Source organism: Adiantum capillus-veneris, chromosome 2 (genome assembly GCF_014529385.1).
Source record: "Adiantum capillus-veneris isolate H3 chromosome 2, ASM1452938v2, whole genome shotgun sequence".
Lineage (NCBI taxonomy): Eukaryota > Viridiplantae > Streptophyta > Polypodiopsida > Polypodiales > Pteridaceae > Adiantum > Adiantum capillus-veneris.
In genome coordinates this window covers 95,052,927-95,066,381 of record NC_140932.1, presented here as the reverse complement: position 1 = coordinate 95,066,381, position 13,455 = coordinate 95,052,927, and the positions used below count along the sequence as shown (strand labels likewise).

At 48.8% G+C, this 13,455-nt stretch overlaps 1 protein-coding gene across 1 annotated transcript in view; it reads right to left on the bottom strand.

Moving 5' to 3' along the window:
• Positions 1–13,455, bottom strand: part of CIB22 (LYR family of Fe/S cluster biogenesis protein) — a 100,626-nt gene that overhangs the window by 28,694 nt on the left and 58,477 nt on the right. The window contains exons 2-3 of the mRNA XM_086487775.1: positions 12,638–12,679; positions 12,498–12,579 (exon numbers count right to left, since the gene is read on the bottom strand). Coding sequence (XP_086343901.1) covers positions 12,498–12,579; positions 12,638–12,679 — 124 coding nt within the window. The remainder of the gene's footprint in view (positions 1–12,497; positions 12,580–12,637; positions 12,680–13,455) is intronic.

Sequence of the window (13,455 nt, the reverse complement as noted above, 5' to 3'; positions counted from 1 at the left end):
CCAGGACTAGCACTGGGTGGACCAGGGCGAGAGAGGACCAGACCAACAAGGCGAAAGACTAGACCACTAGGTTAAGCTGTCAAGAGACTAGACCAGCTAGGTTAAGCTGTCAATGGGTGAAACTGGATCAGGCTGCACAGGCAAAGCGAAGAAACCAGCTACTCAACAGAGTGAGACTTCAGTTGAGGTCCCACCGTGATCGCCAAAATGAGAGCACCTGTAGCGCGGATAATGGGTCGTGCTCTCTACAGTGTGGGTGTCCCTCAGTGCAATGTGCGTGACAATCTCACTCAACAAATAGAAACTCTCTCAAACAGAATGAAACACAGAAACAATGGATAACAACAGAGACACAGCAGTAGACCAGAACATATGGACTCGACTAGCTCAAAGAACCATGTACAGACTCTGGCGTGGCAACACACTCAGCTCCAACCCAGGACTCACAGGTACAAATGGGGTGTCGAGGCTCAGATGTGCATGGATGGTGAAGCAGTGCTCTGTGTAAGACTCTCTCTAGACGACTACGTGCAAGATAAGATAGAACTGCCCAAAACGACTACTCATATGTCAACCATAAGAGCCACCAACGGCCCATAAATGTCCAGCCAGCTAAGTCTATCTCCAAACTGAGTGGTGGTGGTGACCTGGCCACGATGTCCACTAGACCACCGTAGGTACCCTGCCACGTGTCACTCCTAGCCCAAAGGGTCCGTCCAGTGTGAACCAGACCAACTGTAGCTAACTGTCCAACTGCCTGTCCTGTGAAGTGACACTGTAGCCTGCTACAACATGAGGGCGGGCCGACACTCCAGCCAGCCAACCGAGTTAGTCCCTTCGGAGTGAAGCAGAGATAGAGAATGCTGTTAGAAGCTTATTTGCAGCCTAACACTATAGTTCATCTGGTGAGCTCAATGCTTCCGCAACTTCGAGGCTTGACCCGTCCCACCAGCGGAGATTGTTCGTGACATTTGGCTCAATCCACACACTTAGGGGCCACTTTGAGAGATTCCAAGGCAGCTCCGACCGCATGAAGGAGCGAAGCCAGGCCTTCTTGCGACTTTGGCACCCAGGGCCCTTCTTCACCACAGTCCATGGTGCGCCTACATGGTAGTATCGTCCACCAATGTGGTTGTTTCCTCCTCCCATCTCCTGATTTAGCCATCATTGTACATATTTTGTTTTTCAGTTAAAGAGTCTCCCCACATGTTGATGTAGCCCTCTCTAGCAAGGGCAGATTGTAGCCCATTGGGCAGTTTTCTTAACTAATGCAAGCATCCTTTTCTTGGAAAAAAAAACCCCTGAAAAACTGATACAACTAAGCGACATGGGCAGAAATTGGAAAACTATATATATGAAGTGCCCTGGCCACGTAAGTGAGCAAGAGGATGGTAGTTGCCTCTAAAAGATAGCCACTTCTCAACAAAAGTACTCTCTGCATATGTACTCTATGAGCTCAAGATGTACAAAAGGCCACCCGCAGTCTGCGTGTTTAAGAAAACTGGCTGGCCGAAGACACGTGCTTAGAGTCGGGGGGGGGGGGGGGGGGGGGGGGGGGGGGGGGGGGGGGGGGCAGGGGGGTAACCAATACCCACCAACTAGTACCAACTACAATCATGGGAGTGAAGGAGCACAAGAAAGGGGTAATAGTCACTAACGAAGATGAGAGGAAAGAAGAAATTGACATCACCAGGAAATCTGCCAAGGGAACTCAAGAAGGCGAACCAGCAAGAACACTAAACTGGAGCTGCCAAAGAGACTCTGGCACTATAGAAGATAGTCCACTTGCTGAAGGTGGCTCTCATAATCCATGGCTGTCAGGGCTCTCTCTCCAAGGAGATGGTAAAGGGTCAAACAGAGGATACCCAGAAGACCCACACAACCAGCAGGCCACAACCATAAAACGGATGAAAAACAACGAAAGCTCCAAAACCCAAGCAAAGAAGAAACAACCATAAAAGAAAAAGAAACAAAAGGGGCTATCAAATCATGTTTCACTCACCCACCCACCCACCCAACCAAAAACACACACGCTCACAAGCAAGTATTTAAAAAAACCACACACACAAAGACACAGAAACCAATCCACTATAAATTGCATCTTACATGCATGCTCTCTCTCTCTCTCTCTCTCTCTCTCTCTCTCTCTCTCTCTCTCTCTCTCTCTCTCTCTCTCTCTCTCTGCCCTGCATCCCGCTCTGCTCGCTGCCCTGACCTGCACGCTCGCGTCTTACCCAGCTCGCAGCCCACCCCCCACATAACCTGCAGCGCACCCTCCACCCCGTTTTCGCGTTTCTCGTTTTTGCATTTTCCGCGCCCATCCCCACAGCCCAGCAATTTCCAGCGATTTCTCTCCCCCCCGGGCAGGTGCAGGTTCCCACGCGACTTTTTCCAAACAGCCTCCTAAGCCCTGCAGGAAAACAGTGAAGGCACGCAAATTCAGAAATTTACAGAATTTGCAAAATCTCAAGAATTTACAGAGCTTACAGAAATTGCAGAATCGGCAGTTGCAGAAAGCAGGAATTTGTAGAAATTGCAGGAAAGGCAAAAACGTATGCCATGTATGCTTAAAGTGGGGAGAACATGTATGCGTAGTGCAGGGCATGTAGGGCCGTCTCCTACTACCATCGCAAATTCCCCTCTCGTTTTTTGCGGCGACCAAGCATGCGGAAACAAAATGACAAGCTTGACCTTTTAGAGGATGCAGTTCAAAAATGCAAAGAAGAAATGACCGAAACAATTAACAAGATCAACCGCAACTTACTGGGCACAATAAAAATGCTCAACGAAAGCGTGTTGGCCCAAGAAAGCAAGATAGCTACCCTGGGAGATCGGGTGACGGCCCAAGACGAAGAGATTGCGTCACTAAAGAGGGAGCTCGCAGAGGCACGATCACGAAATACACTTGAAGAGGGAGAATTGCAACCTTCAATGATAGAAGAGCTAAACACGATCAAAGAGCAAGTGCGAGCCATCAAAGAGGGGGAAGAGCAACACAAAGAAATGATGACCTCTTGGGTGGACGTTATTACAAAGACCCAGCAGAAGGCAGATGAGGCCGAGAAGTGGATTGAGGTTGCCAAGAAAGGGAAAAGCAAGGAAACAACTACGTCCACACCCACCATCATTAACTTGACACTTGAAGAGGAGCAAAGACGGCGTGTGCGCTCTCTACATGTGAGGATTTGCGGTCTTAAAGACAAAGATAATGTGGACGAAGAGGTAAAAGAACTCATGGCTTTGATGGGGATTCATGAGCCGATGCACTCAAGAGCTTGGAGAGTGGGCAACAAGAAAAATGGGAGCAAGGGGGAAACCTCGAAAGAAAGAGCACTCATCCTTCGTTTTCCCTCCATGGAAGCGAAGAAGGACTTTTTGAAGAAGAGACCAACTCTTAAAAAAACGGGCATCTTCCTCAGGGATGACCTTACCCTCTCACAGATAGTTCATATGCAAGAGGTAATGCCAGAGATTAGAGCAGCAAGGGAAAAAGGTAAGATTGCTTTTTACCGAGATGGAAGAGTAGTGATATTGGAGCCACGCTCCACATGACGGTGTGAGACCTATGGGACCACACTCAAAGTTGCTACCTGGAATTGTAATGGATCTATGCGTCTAGATGTGGGTGCTTTGGAGGAAAGTTTTAGTGGGAGAGATATCATCTTCTACTCTAAGACACATCAGGCCCCTGGGCAGTCTATGCCTCACATTAGTGGGTACAGATGGGAGACCGCATGTAGACAGGAGACACGATCAGAGCACAGAGGGCGGGGCTCAGGTGGAGTGGCACTGTTATTCAGGGAGGAGTTGCAACCATTGATACACATAGCTCGCAGGGATGAGCAAGCTAGGTATATGTGGGTGAGATTGAGAGCAGAGACAGGCAGATATCTTTACATTGCTATTTGCTACTTTCCCCCGAGTACGTCAGTGTATGCACCACCTAGAGGACAGTCCCCCTTTTCTATTTTGGATGATGACATCTGAGAGTTCTCTAGAGATGGTGACATCATCATTCTAGGGGATTTCAATGCTAGGACTGCTCATCATCAGACAGATTTTTATGATACTTCAGAAGAGATGCTCAGAGAGTTGGATGTTGCAGACACAGGCCTATCCACACTATCACATGATGGGGAGCATACTGAGTATGGACGACACTTGATAGACATGGGGACTGCACATGGATTGGTCATCTTGAATGGCCTACAGAGATTTCCCGCTGCGTGGGGTTTTACATGCTTTCCACACAGACATGGAGCTAGCACAGTGGATTATGTCATGGCACAGCCGAGTCTCATCTCTAGTATCCAGGACCTCACAGTTGGACCCACACCTATTGGTGTGGCAGTGGACCATGCTCTTGTGTCGCTGACCATATCTTTCGAGTTTAGTGTAGCACACAGGCCACAGGTGGCAGCTCCTACTCGCTACACCTTCACGCGGGAGACAGACTCTGTATACATAGATGGGATCCACAAATGCTTGTGTACAGAAGAGCCAAGGCGACCTTTGGAGGAGCTTACTACTAGACGTTACATGATGCAGCAGCAGATGCATACCCACACACACAGCTTGAGCAGAGACTTCGTTCTGGGAGCATGCCCCAGAACAGCTGGTATGATGAGAAATGCCGAGAGACCAGAGCTAGACTTCAGAGGGAGGTGCTTTTGGGGGACATCACTCACAGACAATCACAGATTGACTTCCGACGACTAGTGCGGCAGAAGAAGAGGGCATTTTTGGCTCACCTAGAGCAGGATCTATACCAGCTATTCTTGAGTCAGGACTCACATGAGGCATGGCGGCTCTTTCACGAGCACTCCCCTCCCCCTGCCATTACCTCCACAGAGGCTTGGGGCCAGTACGCGTCGTCTCTGTACACAGTTCCTGGACAGCCGCCCCTTCCCGACCCCCCCGATCCATGCCCCCACACATGTGCTTTTTTCACCGCTGAGCTGGTGAGGAAGGCCATTGACAGGATGAGGACTGGGAGAGCATATGCTCATGATGGTTTAGTGGTTGAGCACTTCATGCATGCCAGAGATCTACTACCAGAGCTCCTAGCAGTTATGTTTAATCGTGCCATGTGTGAGGGCTTGCCTAATACTTGGAGCCTATCTACTATTGTACCTATCTTCAAGTCAGGAGACCCTATGGAGCCTCGGAATTATCGCACTATCATGATCGGACACACATTGACACGGTTGTATGCATCCATTCTTGAGCAGCAGCTGAGTAGATGGGCACAGAGGGAAGGGATACACGCAGCCGGGCAGGCAAGATTCAGGAGAGGTTTTTCTACTCTTGACCATGTCTTGACACTCAGAGCCATCATTGAGGAGGGCAGATCACATGGGAGACGGATCTATTACAGCTTTGTGGACTTCCGCAAAGCATTTGACACTGTACCCAGAGCTAGATTGATGCGCAGATTACAAGAGATGGGAGTACCCACAGAGCTCATTTGGGGGATCATGGCACTGTACAGGTCAGTAGTGGGGCATGTACGCACCTCAGAGGGTCTATCTACAGCGGTTCACACCACTATTGGGGTGAAGCAGGGTTGCCCGCTCTCTCCTACTCTGTTTGGTATGTATGTGGATGAGGTTTCTGACTACATTGAGAGTGATGGTGATAGAGGTGCACAACTGGCAGGAACATGGATCCCACTATTGTTATATGTTGATGATATTGTGTTGATCTCCGACTCTCCAGAGGGGATGCAACGTCACTTGGATGCTTTGCATAGCTTTGCCCATGAAAGTGGTTTGTCTGTCAGCCTTGGTAAAACCAAGGTCATGGTATTTAATACGACCCCACAGTGGATCAGGAGGTCAGTGCCCGCATTCACATACGGCCACGAGACCGTGGAGTATATAGATGCTTACACCTACCTTGGAGTGGTTTTTAGTGGACCAGCATTTTCATTGAGAAGAGCAGCAGAGACTAGATTGACCAGAGCCCATGCAGCATTGAGTAGATTGGAGAGGATGTGTTCACATGTTCAGTTTCAGGAGCCTCACACGAAGCTCTGGCTATTTGACACCCTGGTGGCTTCTGCATTGCTCTATGGAGCTGAGATTTGGGGACCTTCATTGGATCATCATGGGAGGACAGGTCGCACTGATGGATGGGGGGACATGGAGAAGCCACTAGTCTCTATGATCTCACGGCTCATTAGAGCCAAGGCTTCAGTACCACGTGCCATTATACGAGCAGAGCTAGCTGCCTCCCCACTAGTGGTTGAGGCGCTCACCAGATCCGTCTCCTTCATACACCGCATCTGGGAACTTCCCAGAAACAGATATGCCCACCTTGCACTTGAGTCCTCTCGACAGTTAGCCATGCAGGGAGATACAGCATGCTGGTATGGGGAGATGACATCATGGTTTCAAGCACATGGGTTCAGCATAGACAGACTGCTACCCTTCATGTACTCACTGGATGCACCCTCTCTAACTCTCACACAATCGGAGATTACCAGTCTCATCCGCCAGGACCTGACTCAGCTAGACATCAGGAGGACATGGATACAGCCAGCACAGGAGCTGGGCACGAAGATGGCTTTCTACAGAGAGCATCTTCTCCAGCTTACGGAGGACGGTTTTGTGACGAGACGTAGATACATGGACACCCACTTGTCTCATGGGATACGATGTGCTATTGGCCAGATACGCACACCTTCACACCACCTGCAGATCGAGACTGGGAGATACACCAGAGTACCGGCAGAAGCCAGGACATGTCTCCTATGTGACCTGGAGCCTGAGACAGAGTTGCACTACACATGCCACTGCCCCGTCTACTATGAGATACGCGACCGCTTCCACTGCTTGTTCAGAGAGGGCTTCGGACCACTCTCCAAAGTCATGCGGTACGAGGATCAGAGATGCTTGGGTTTGTTTTTGCTCGAGCTGCGCAGACACAGAGAGAGCCTGATGACAGGGGAGGTCAGCCACTCTCAGAGACGGATCACAAACTTCTTTAGAGCAGACACTCGACACCCGGAGGAGCTACTACCACAGGAGAGCTCGCCGCCTCACACTGGAGGCACACTGATCGACCGAGCGACCGAGCTAGGGAGATCCAGACGCCCACGACTGCGGAGGACTACACAGCATCGACGGAGGTTGCATCAGAGGATTTCACTTTTGCCCAGCATGCACGACGCTCGGTCAGGCTATTGACCATGGAGGACATTGATGAGATCCGCCAGTGACCGATGCTGGATCTTTTGTGATCTGTGATTTAGCTATCCCACCTAGCTGGATCTTCTGTGATCTGTGATTTAGCTATCCCACCTATCTGCTTAGATCACACCTAGCTGTTTTAGATTCCATAGCATTTTATTCTGTCATTTTATTTGGTCATTTTTGTTACTCTGACTTTGTATCAGATCCACCACATTGTAACTTTCTGGTCTCATAGGTCATTCTGGCCTTCTGAAGACGTTAATATAATATTTCATTTCATTTCTCTCTCTCTCTCTCTCTCTCTCTCTCTCTCTCTCTCTCTCTCTCTCTCTCTCTCTCTCTGTGTGTGTGTGTGTGTGTGTGTGTGTGTGTGTGTGTGTGTGTGTGTCTACAGACATGTATACATGTGTGGGCTTGGTGGTATGGGACACCGGTCCTTGTGAGAGAGGCTAGCATGCATGGCTGCAGGCTCCCAGGCTCGGGGGTGAGCCCGTATTGACTCTATGGCTGGGAGGTGAGCCTGATGTCCGCTCACTACGTGTGTCTAGGTGTGAGTTTGGCTTGCGTCATGTCATGTGTGCAGGATGGATCTGGCAAGGGACTAACATTGGTATCAGAGCCCCTTCCTGCTCGTATGCACGACATGGTTACGTGCAAAAAACCACCAAAGCTCGTGAGGATGGCCTAGCCTTACAGGTTCTCTACATTTTTGCATAGGGCGGTATGGGATGCTACTATCAGAAGAGGAGAGCAAGGGGGCACATGCCAGCCGGTGGTGGGAATTTATGGTTTTTTTTTTTTTTTCATTTTATGCAAATTCCCCGTGTGTGGAGGTTGATTGCTGATGGTTGTCACATGGTTGCTAGGTGTGTTTCGGGATCCTCTCCATAATCACTGATGCTCGAGGGTGTCCTTGAGAGCTACCATGTTCCCCTCTGTGAGCGCACAACAATGAGCGAGACTGATTTAATGGAATATGTTTTTTGACATTGTTTTGCAGAGATAGAAAGCGAGGGATGGTCACTGTTTAGCAATGGACGTCATGTTATGTTGAGGGACCAGAACATGTGGGCTCGATGAGTACGTGCTTGCAGCAGTGCTCCACCAATATGCATACTCTTGGGCAGCCCCGAATATCCTTGTTGTGCAGGAATATCCTTGTTGTACAGCATCGTACGTTTGCAGATCATCAACAAATGGGGCAGCAATTGGCTGATCGGCAACAGTGTGTGTGTGAATGTACACACGATCACCTCCAGCCTCATGCATATGATGGGCACTGGGTCGTGGCTTTGCACTATGGTGTTGTTCTCAGCACTAACTGTGTCCTACCCACCTGCTGGTTTCACGCACCCCTGCGCACGTAAGCCTACGTTTGTACGCGCGTATGTTACAGGCAGCAACTTTGGGCGGTGAGGAGTCAGCACGTATGCGCGAAAGCTTTGAGGTGGTAGCACGAGGGCGGCGACCTTGGGGTGGCTATACGTTAGGGCGGTGTATTTTTTTTCAGCTTCGCAGAAATCCCATGCGGCACCTCACGCTGTTCGCTACTTCCTTTCACTTTTTGAGTTTATTATTTTTACCGCACAAAGTGGCCTCCCCACTCTTTTGAGTGACCACTCTACATTTTTACGAAGTATGAACAACCTGTTTATAAATTAGAAATTTAAAAGGACCGGAAATACTGCAAGCGCCCATCCTGATGTCTGGGGACATAACAAATCTTGCATATCGTGCAAGAAAGCATAAAGACGGCACAAGATCATGCCACTTTTTACGCTAATCAACATCAACAACCCGCGAACTCCAGGAGGCCATGTGGGTGTACGTTAGGGTACCAAAGGATTCCGAAACGATCCGAACTGGTCCATGCTCGAAATTGTCCGAGGATATTGTTGAGGACAACAATTTAAAATAAGGGGGAAGTGTTACGTCCCCAGACATCAAGATGGGCGCCTGCAATATGTCCAGCCAGTGTGAACCTGGCCCATATGTTAGGTGTGGGGCCTGGGCTTGGTGGTATGGGACACCGGTCCTGGCAGAGGCTAGCCTGCATGGCTGCAAACTCCCATGCTCAAGGGTGAGCCCGTATTGGCTCTATGGCTGGGAGGTGAGCCTGATGTCCGCTCATTACATGTGTATAGGTGTGACTTTGGCTTGCGTCATGTCATGTGTGCAGGATGGAACCGGCAAGGGACTAACACAGCTCTTGCTCCAACTTCTTGATGTTAGTACTTTGACATACTTCTAGCCTTGGCTGTCAGTCCCCAAACTGGAAGAGAGGCTTGAAACAGCTTCACAATGGGTGATGAATCCCAGCAATGCAACTGAAAACCAGCCAGTCTCCCACAAGACAGGCGGTGCCCAGGAAACCACCATTGGTAGAGACAAACAGCAGGATGAACTCCAGACAAATTGATATCTACAAAGCTTCAAGTGGCAACACCACTATTTCCTAAACACGCACTGGCCCCTCTTGCCATACCACTTTATATTTCCATTACAACTCTCTCCCACTCGGGTGGTTCTGCTTGCGTGGCGGCATTGGCTTTATTTTCAGTACTCAGGTGCTTCCTTTTGTATTTATTTTAAATGACCGGATGAATAAACCATGTGCAGTGGTAGACATGGGACTTCTGAATGGTACTGTTTCATGGCGACATGAATGGTACTGTTGCATGATTGTCACCATTTGGTGACTTTGCACGGATGACATGGCAGATGGTGGACATATGGCAGCTAATGAGTGGACAACTAGCTGAGGACCTTACACCCTAAGTGACAAAGAGATGTAGCAAGTCCACGTGGCCAATTTAGCTGATGTGGCTGCATGTTGAGCACATTGACTTGTCTGCAAGTAGTCATACAGCACTGAGCATGCTGGCTTGGCAGCTGGAGGTCACAGAGAGTGCTGACTTGGACTGATAATGTGGCAGTATGCCACATAGCAGCACCTTTTTGGATGGCCACCAGTTAGTTATGGTCATAGAGGCATGCAGTAAAGACAAGTGTCCCTGAGGATTCAACTAGCTGCTGATATGACTAGAGGGTAAAGTGGTGACCTGCTGGCGTGGCAGAGGGCATGCTGAGAAGAGGTGGCAGACAGCGTGTGGCAAGGCTGCTTACGTTGTAGCCAATGGGCAACGGTGTTACATGAACCGTTTCGGGGTTTCCTGCGTTTTGGCGTTTTGAGGTTTCTGAAACGTTTCGTTTCAAGGCTCAAAGAAAGCAAAACACAGGTATCCTTTTACAGGTATGTACCTATAATTATACATTGAATATACATACAAATTCACATGTCAAGACATGTGAAATACTAAAATCTAGATGTAAGACTTGAGTCACGAGTAAACAAGGTAAGTCAACAACCAGCTGCAGCAACGTACAAGTAAAGACGAGGGGGCCAAACTGATGCGTAACGTTCAGAGAGAGAGAGAGAGAGAGAGAGAGAGAGAGAGAGAGAGAGAGATTATTCGAGGGCCAAAAAATTTATCGATTTTTTAAGGTGGCCTATGTACATGGCTTTAAAAATCCCCAAACGGAGGTTTGAGGTCAATTGGTCAAAAATCAACTCGTTTCGCCTAAACATTTCAGCCGTTTCGCCTTTCGAAGGGCCAAAACACATTTTTATGTCACTATCACACTGGGCAAGAGGTTGATGGCACGGCAAGGTGCTAAAGTGGCTAAGTGTGACGTGGCAGCCAGTTGGTAGCCCAATAAGTGCAAACCAACACCCCGGTGGATGGGAGCCTTCACACGACTGGAGGTTCTCATTTCAGTCAGGGCCTACTCAGAGTCTGTCTCAGCCCTGTTCTTCGAGCTTCAAGGTGGGGGACGACTACAGCGAGTTGCAGTTGAGGCCCCGCAGGTAGGAGAGTGCTGTTTTCAGAGGATCCGAGTAGTGGGCATCTGCGGGCGGACCTGTGTCATAGACCCTGACCCAGCAGTTCTTGAGACAGGACACTGGAGGCTATGGGCTTGGGAGTGTTGTCCGTTGGCACGAGTACATTGGGATCCTGGTGAGTGGCTATGGAGGGACCCCTTCTCTTCTGCAGACCACCCAGGAGTCCCGTTCTTTCAGTACACTGTTTGACTAGGACGTCATATACTAGCAAGCAGAGAGAGGCCCTCCCCGCTGCAGCACGTTATTGGCAAGAGGAGGGTCTCACAGTCGAGTTCTTGGCAAACTTTTGGGAGAGGTTGTGGGACTCCAGACAGCCGAGGCGAGTCACCTGGTCTCTCGGCCACATGTGCAACTTGTGACCATTTGGTGGAGAGTCAGCGTCACTGTCTTTGGGACTGTCCCTCGGCCCAGCAGGTGTGGCTACGAGTTCTTCGGCTGATGCCTGCTCTCTCCACGGCTCGACAGTACACTTGGGGGGCAGCGGCTTGGTCCACCCTCACGGGCCCGACACTTCAGTTTGAGCTATCTTCCACCAGCAGGATGATAGTGATGCAGGGGGGGCGACCTACACTCCAGCCTGCTACAGAGCTTACTCCACAGGAGTGGTACAGTGAGAGAGAGGAGTGTTGGGAGCTCATCAGTGGCCTGACACTTGGTTCATCTGGCGGACCCGCTGTTTCCGCATCTTTGAGGCTCGCCCTGTGCCACAAGCAGAGACTGTTCGTGACTTTTGGCTAGAGCTGATTCATACTCTCAGAGGACAGCTTGAGGGACTACAGGGCAGCTCCGACCGCATGCGGGAGCGCCGCGAGGCTTTCCTTCGACTCTCGCGCCCTGGGCCTTTCTACACCATAGTCCAGGGGGTGCTCAGATGGCACTACTGTCCACCTGTGTGGCTCTTCCCTCCGCCCATCTCTTGATTTAACCTCATTGTATATATGCTGTTTTCTCATTCGGAGAGTCTCCCCATCATGCTTGTTGTAGCCCTCTCTTGCAGAGGTGGTTGTAGCCCTATGGGCAGTTTTCATTAACTAATAGAAGGATCTTTTTCTCGGAAAAAAAAAAATAAGTGCAAACCAAAAGCAGGTTCTGATGTGGCAGATGTGCTACATGTAAATAGGCTGGCCAACCAGTAGTCATAAGTGAAGGTGTTTACAAATTCAAAAACCCTCGTGTGCTAAAACAAAAAAGAGAAATCGCCTGGATCAAAAAAAGCCACTGCTCATGTGCCAGAACACACACATAGCTTTTGATTGGGCAAGAGCTTTTGGTGTTAAATCTTTTCCTGGCTATGCCTTGAGACAGTATAAAAGACCTCTTTCCGGGGCATTATTAGAGAAACAGATAAGCTAGAGTTCAAATTGGCAAACATGTAGAATTCAGGTAGAGGTTCTTACTGATGTAAGGATCTGGGTGCTTCTGTTTTTCCAAACGAGCCTCCCCTCTCCCTATCAGCCGATCAATCGCATCAATATCTACCTGCCAAAAAAACACTGTAAGCACCATTTTACTCAAAAAAAGGAAAGAAAACAAATACCTCATCTCTGTGGGCCTCAAACTCAGCTCTCCTCTTGTCAGCCTGCATTGGATCACATTTCGCCAAGAGTTACTAGAGTCTAATATATTGGAATGGAGATCAGGTTTAATTTTTTAATTCCAGTGACAGCAAAATATGCAAATATCAAAGCAATGAGCTCTTTTTGCGGAAGGTTGTGATATCATATGTAGACATTTGCGGTTCCATACTTCAAACCTTCCAAAACTAGAGGTTAATAATACACGGTCTGCTTTCTTTTTAGAAAAAACCTTGTGGCGAAAATAATTACATGTGTGTAAGGTTAGAAAACGTAAGCTGCAGTACCCTTCCATAAGTATTCAGAAAGCTTTAACAAAGTACCCTTTGGTTCCCTGTAAGATTGTGCACGCTGCACAGTGCCATTAATTTAATTTGTTTGGCTATATAAAAAGGAGTCATTTTTCTGTTCGTGTCCTTTAGAGACCAACTCCTTGTGGATGCCGTAGCAATCTAACAAATGAAGTAACTAGGAAGGTAAAAGCAAAGCCTGCATATTACTTACAAAATCCACTTATATAGTCAATGGGTGCGTCCCTTGAAATGGCAGTACATGAGTATCACAAAGTAATCAAAAATCTTGTCCAAGGGATGGTGGTCTGTCAGAAACATATGAGTACCTTTATACGGTCAGAATTGCACTTAAGACCTGTGGGGGGGATCAAAAATGACTAGAACACTTGCAAAGCAGACAATTGAGAGGCCAAAAAGTCCTGGACAAGGTAAGAGAATTTAACGCACTGGATTTGAAAGTGACCCCGTATGGATTACTTTGTGAAAAC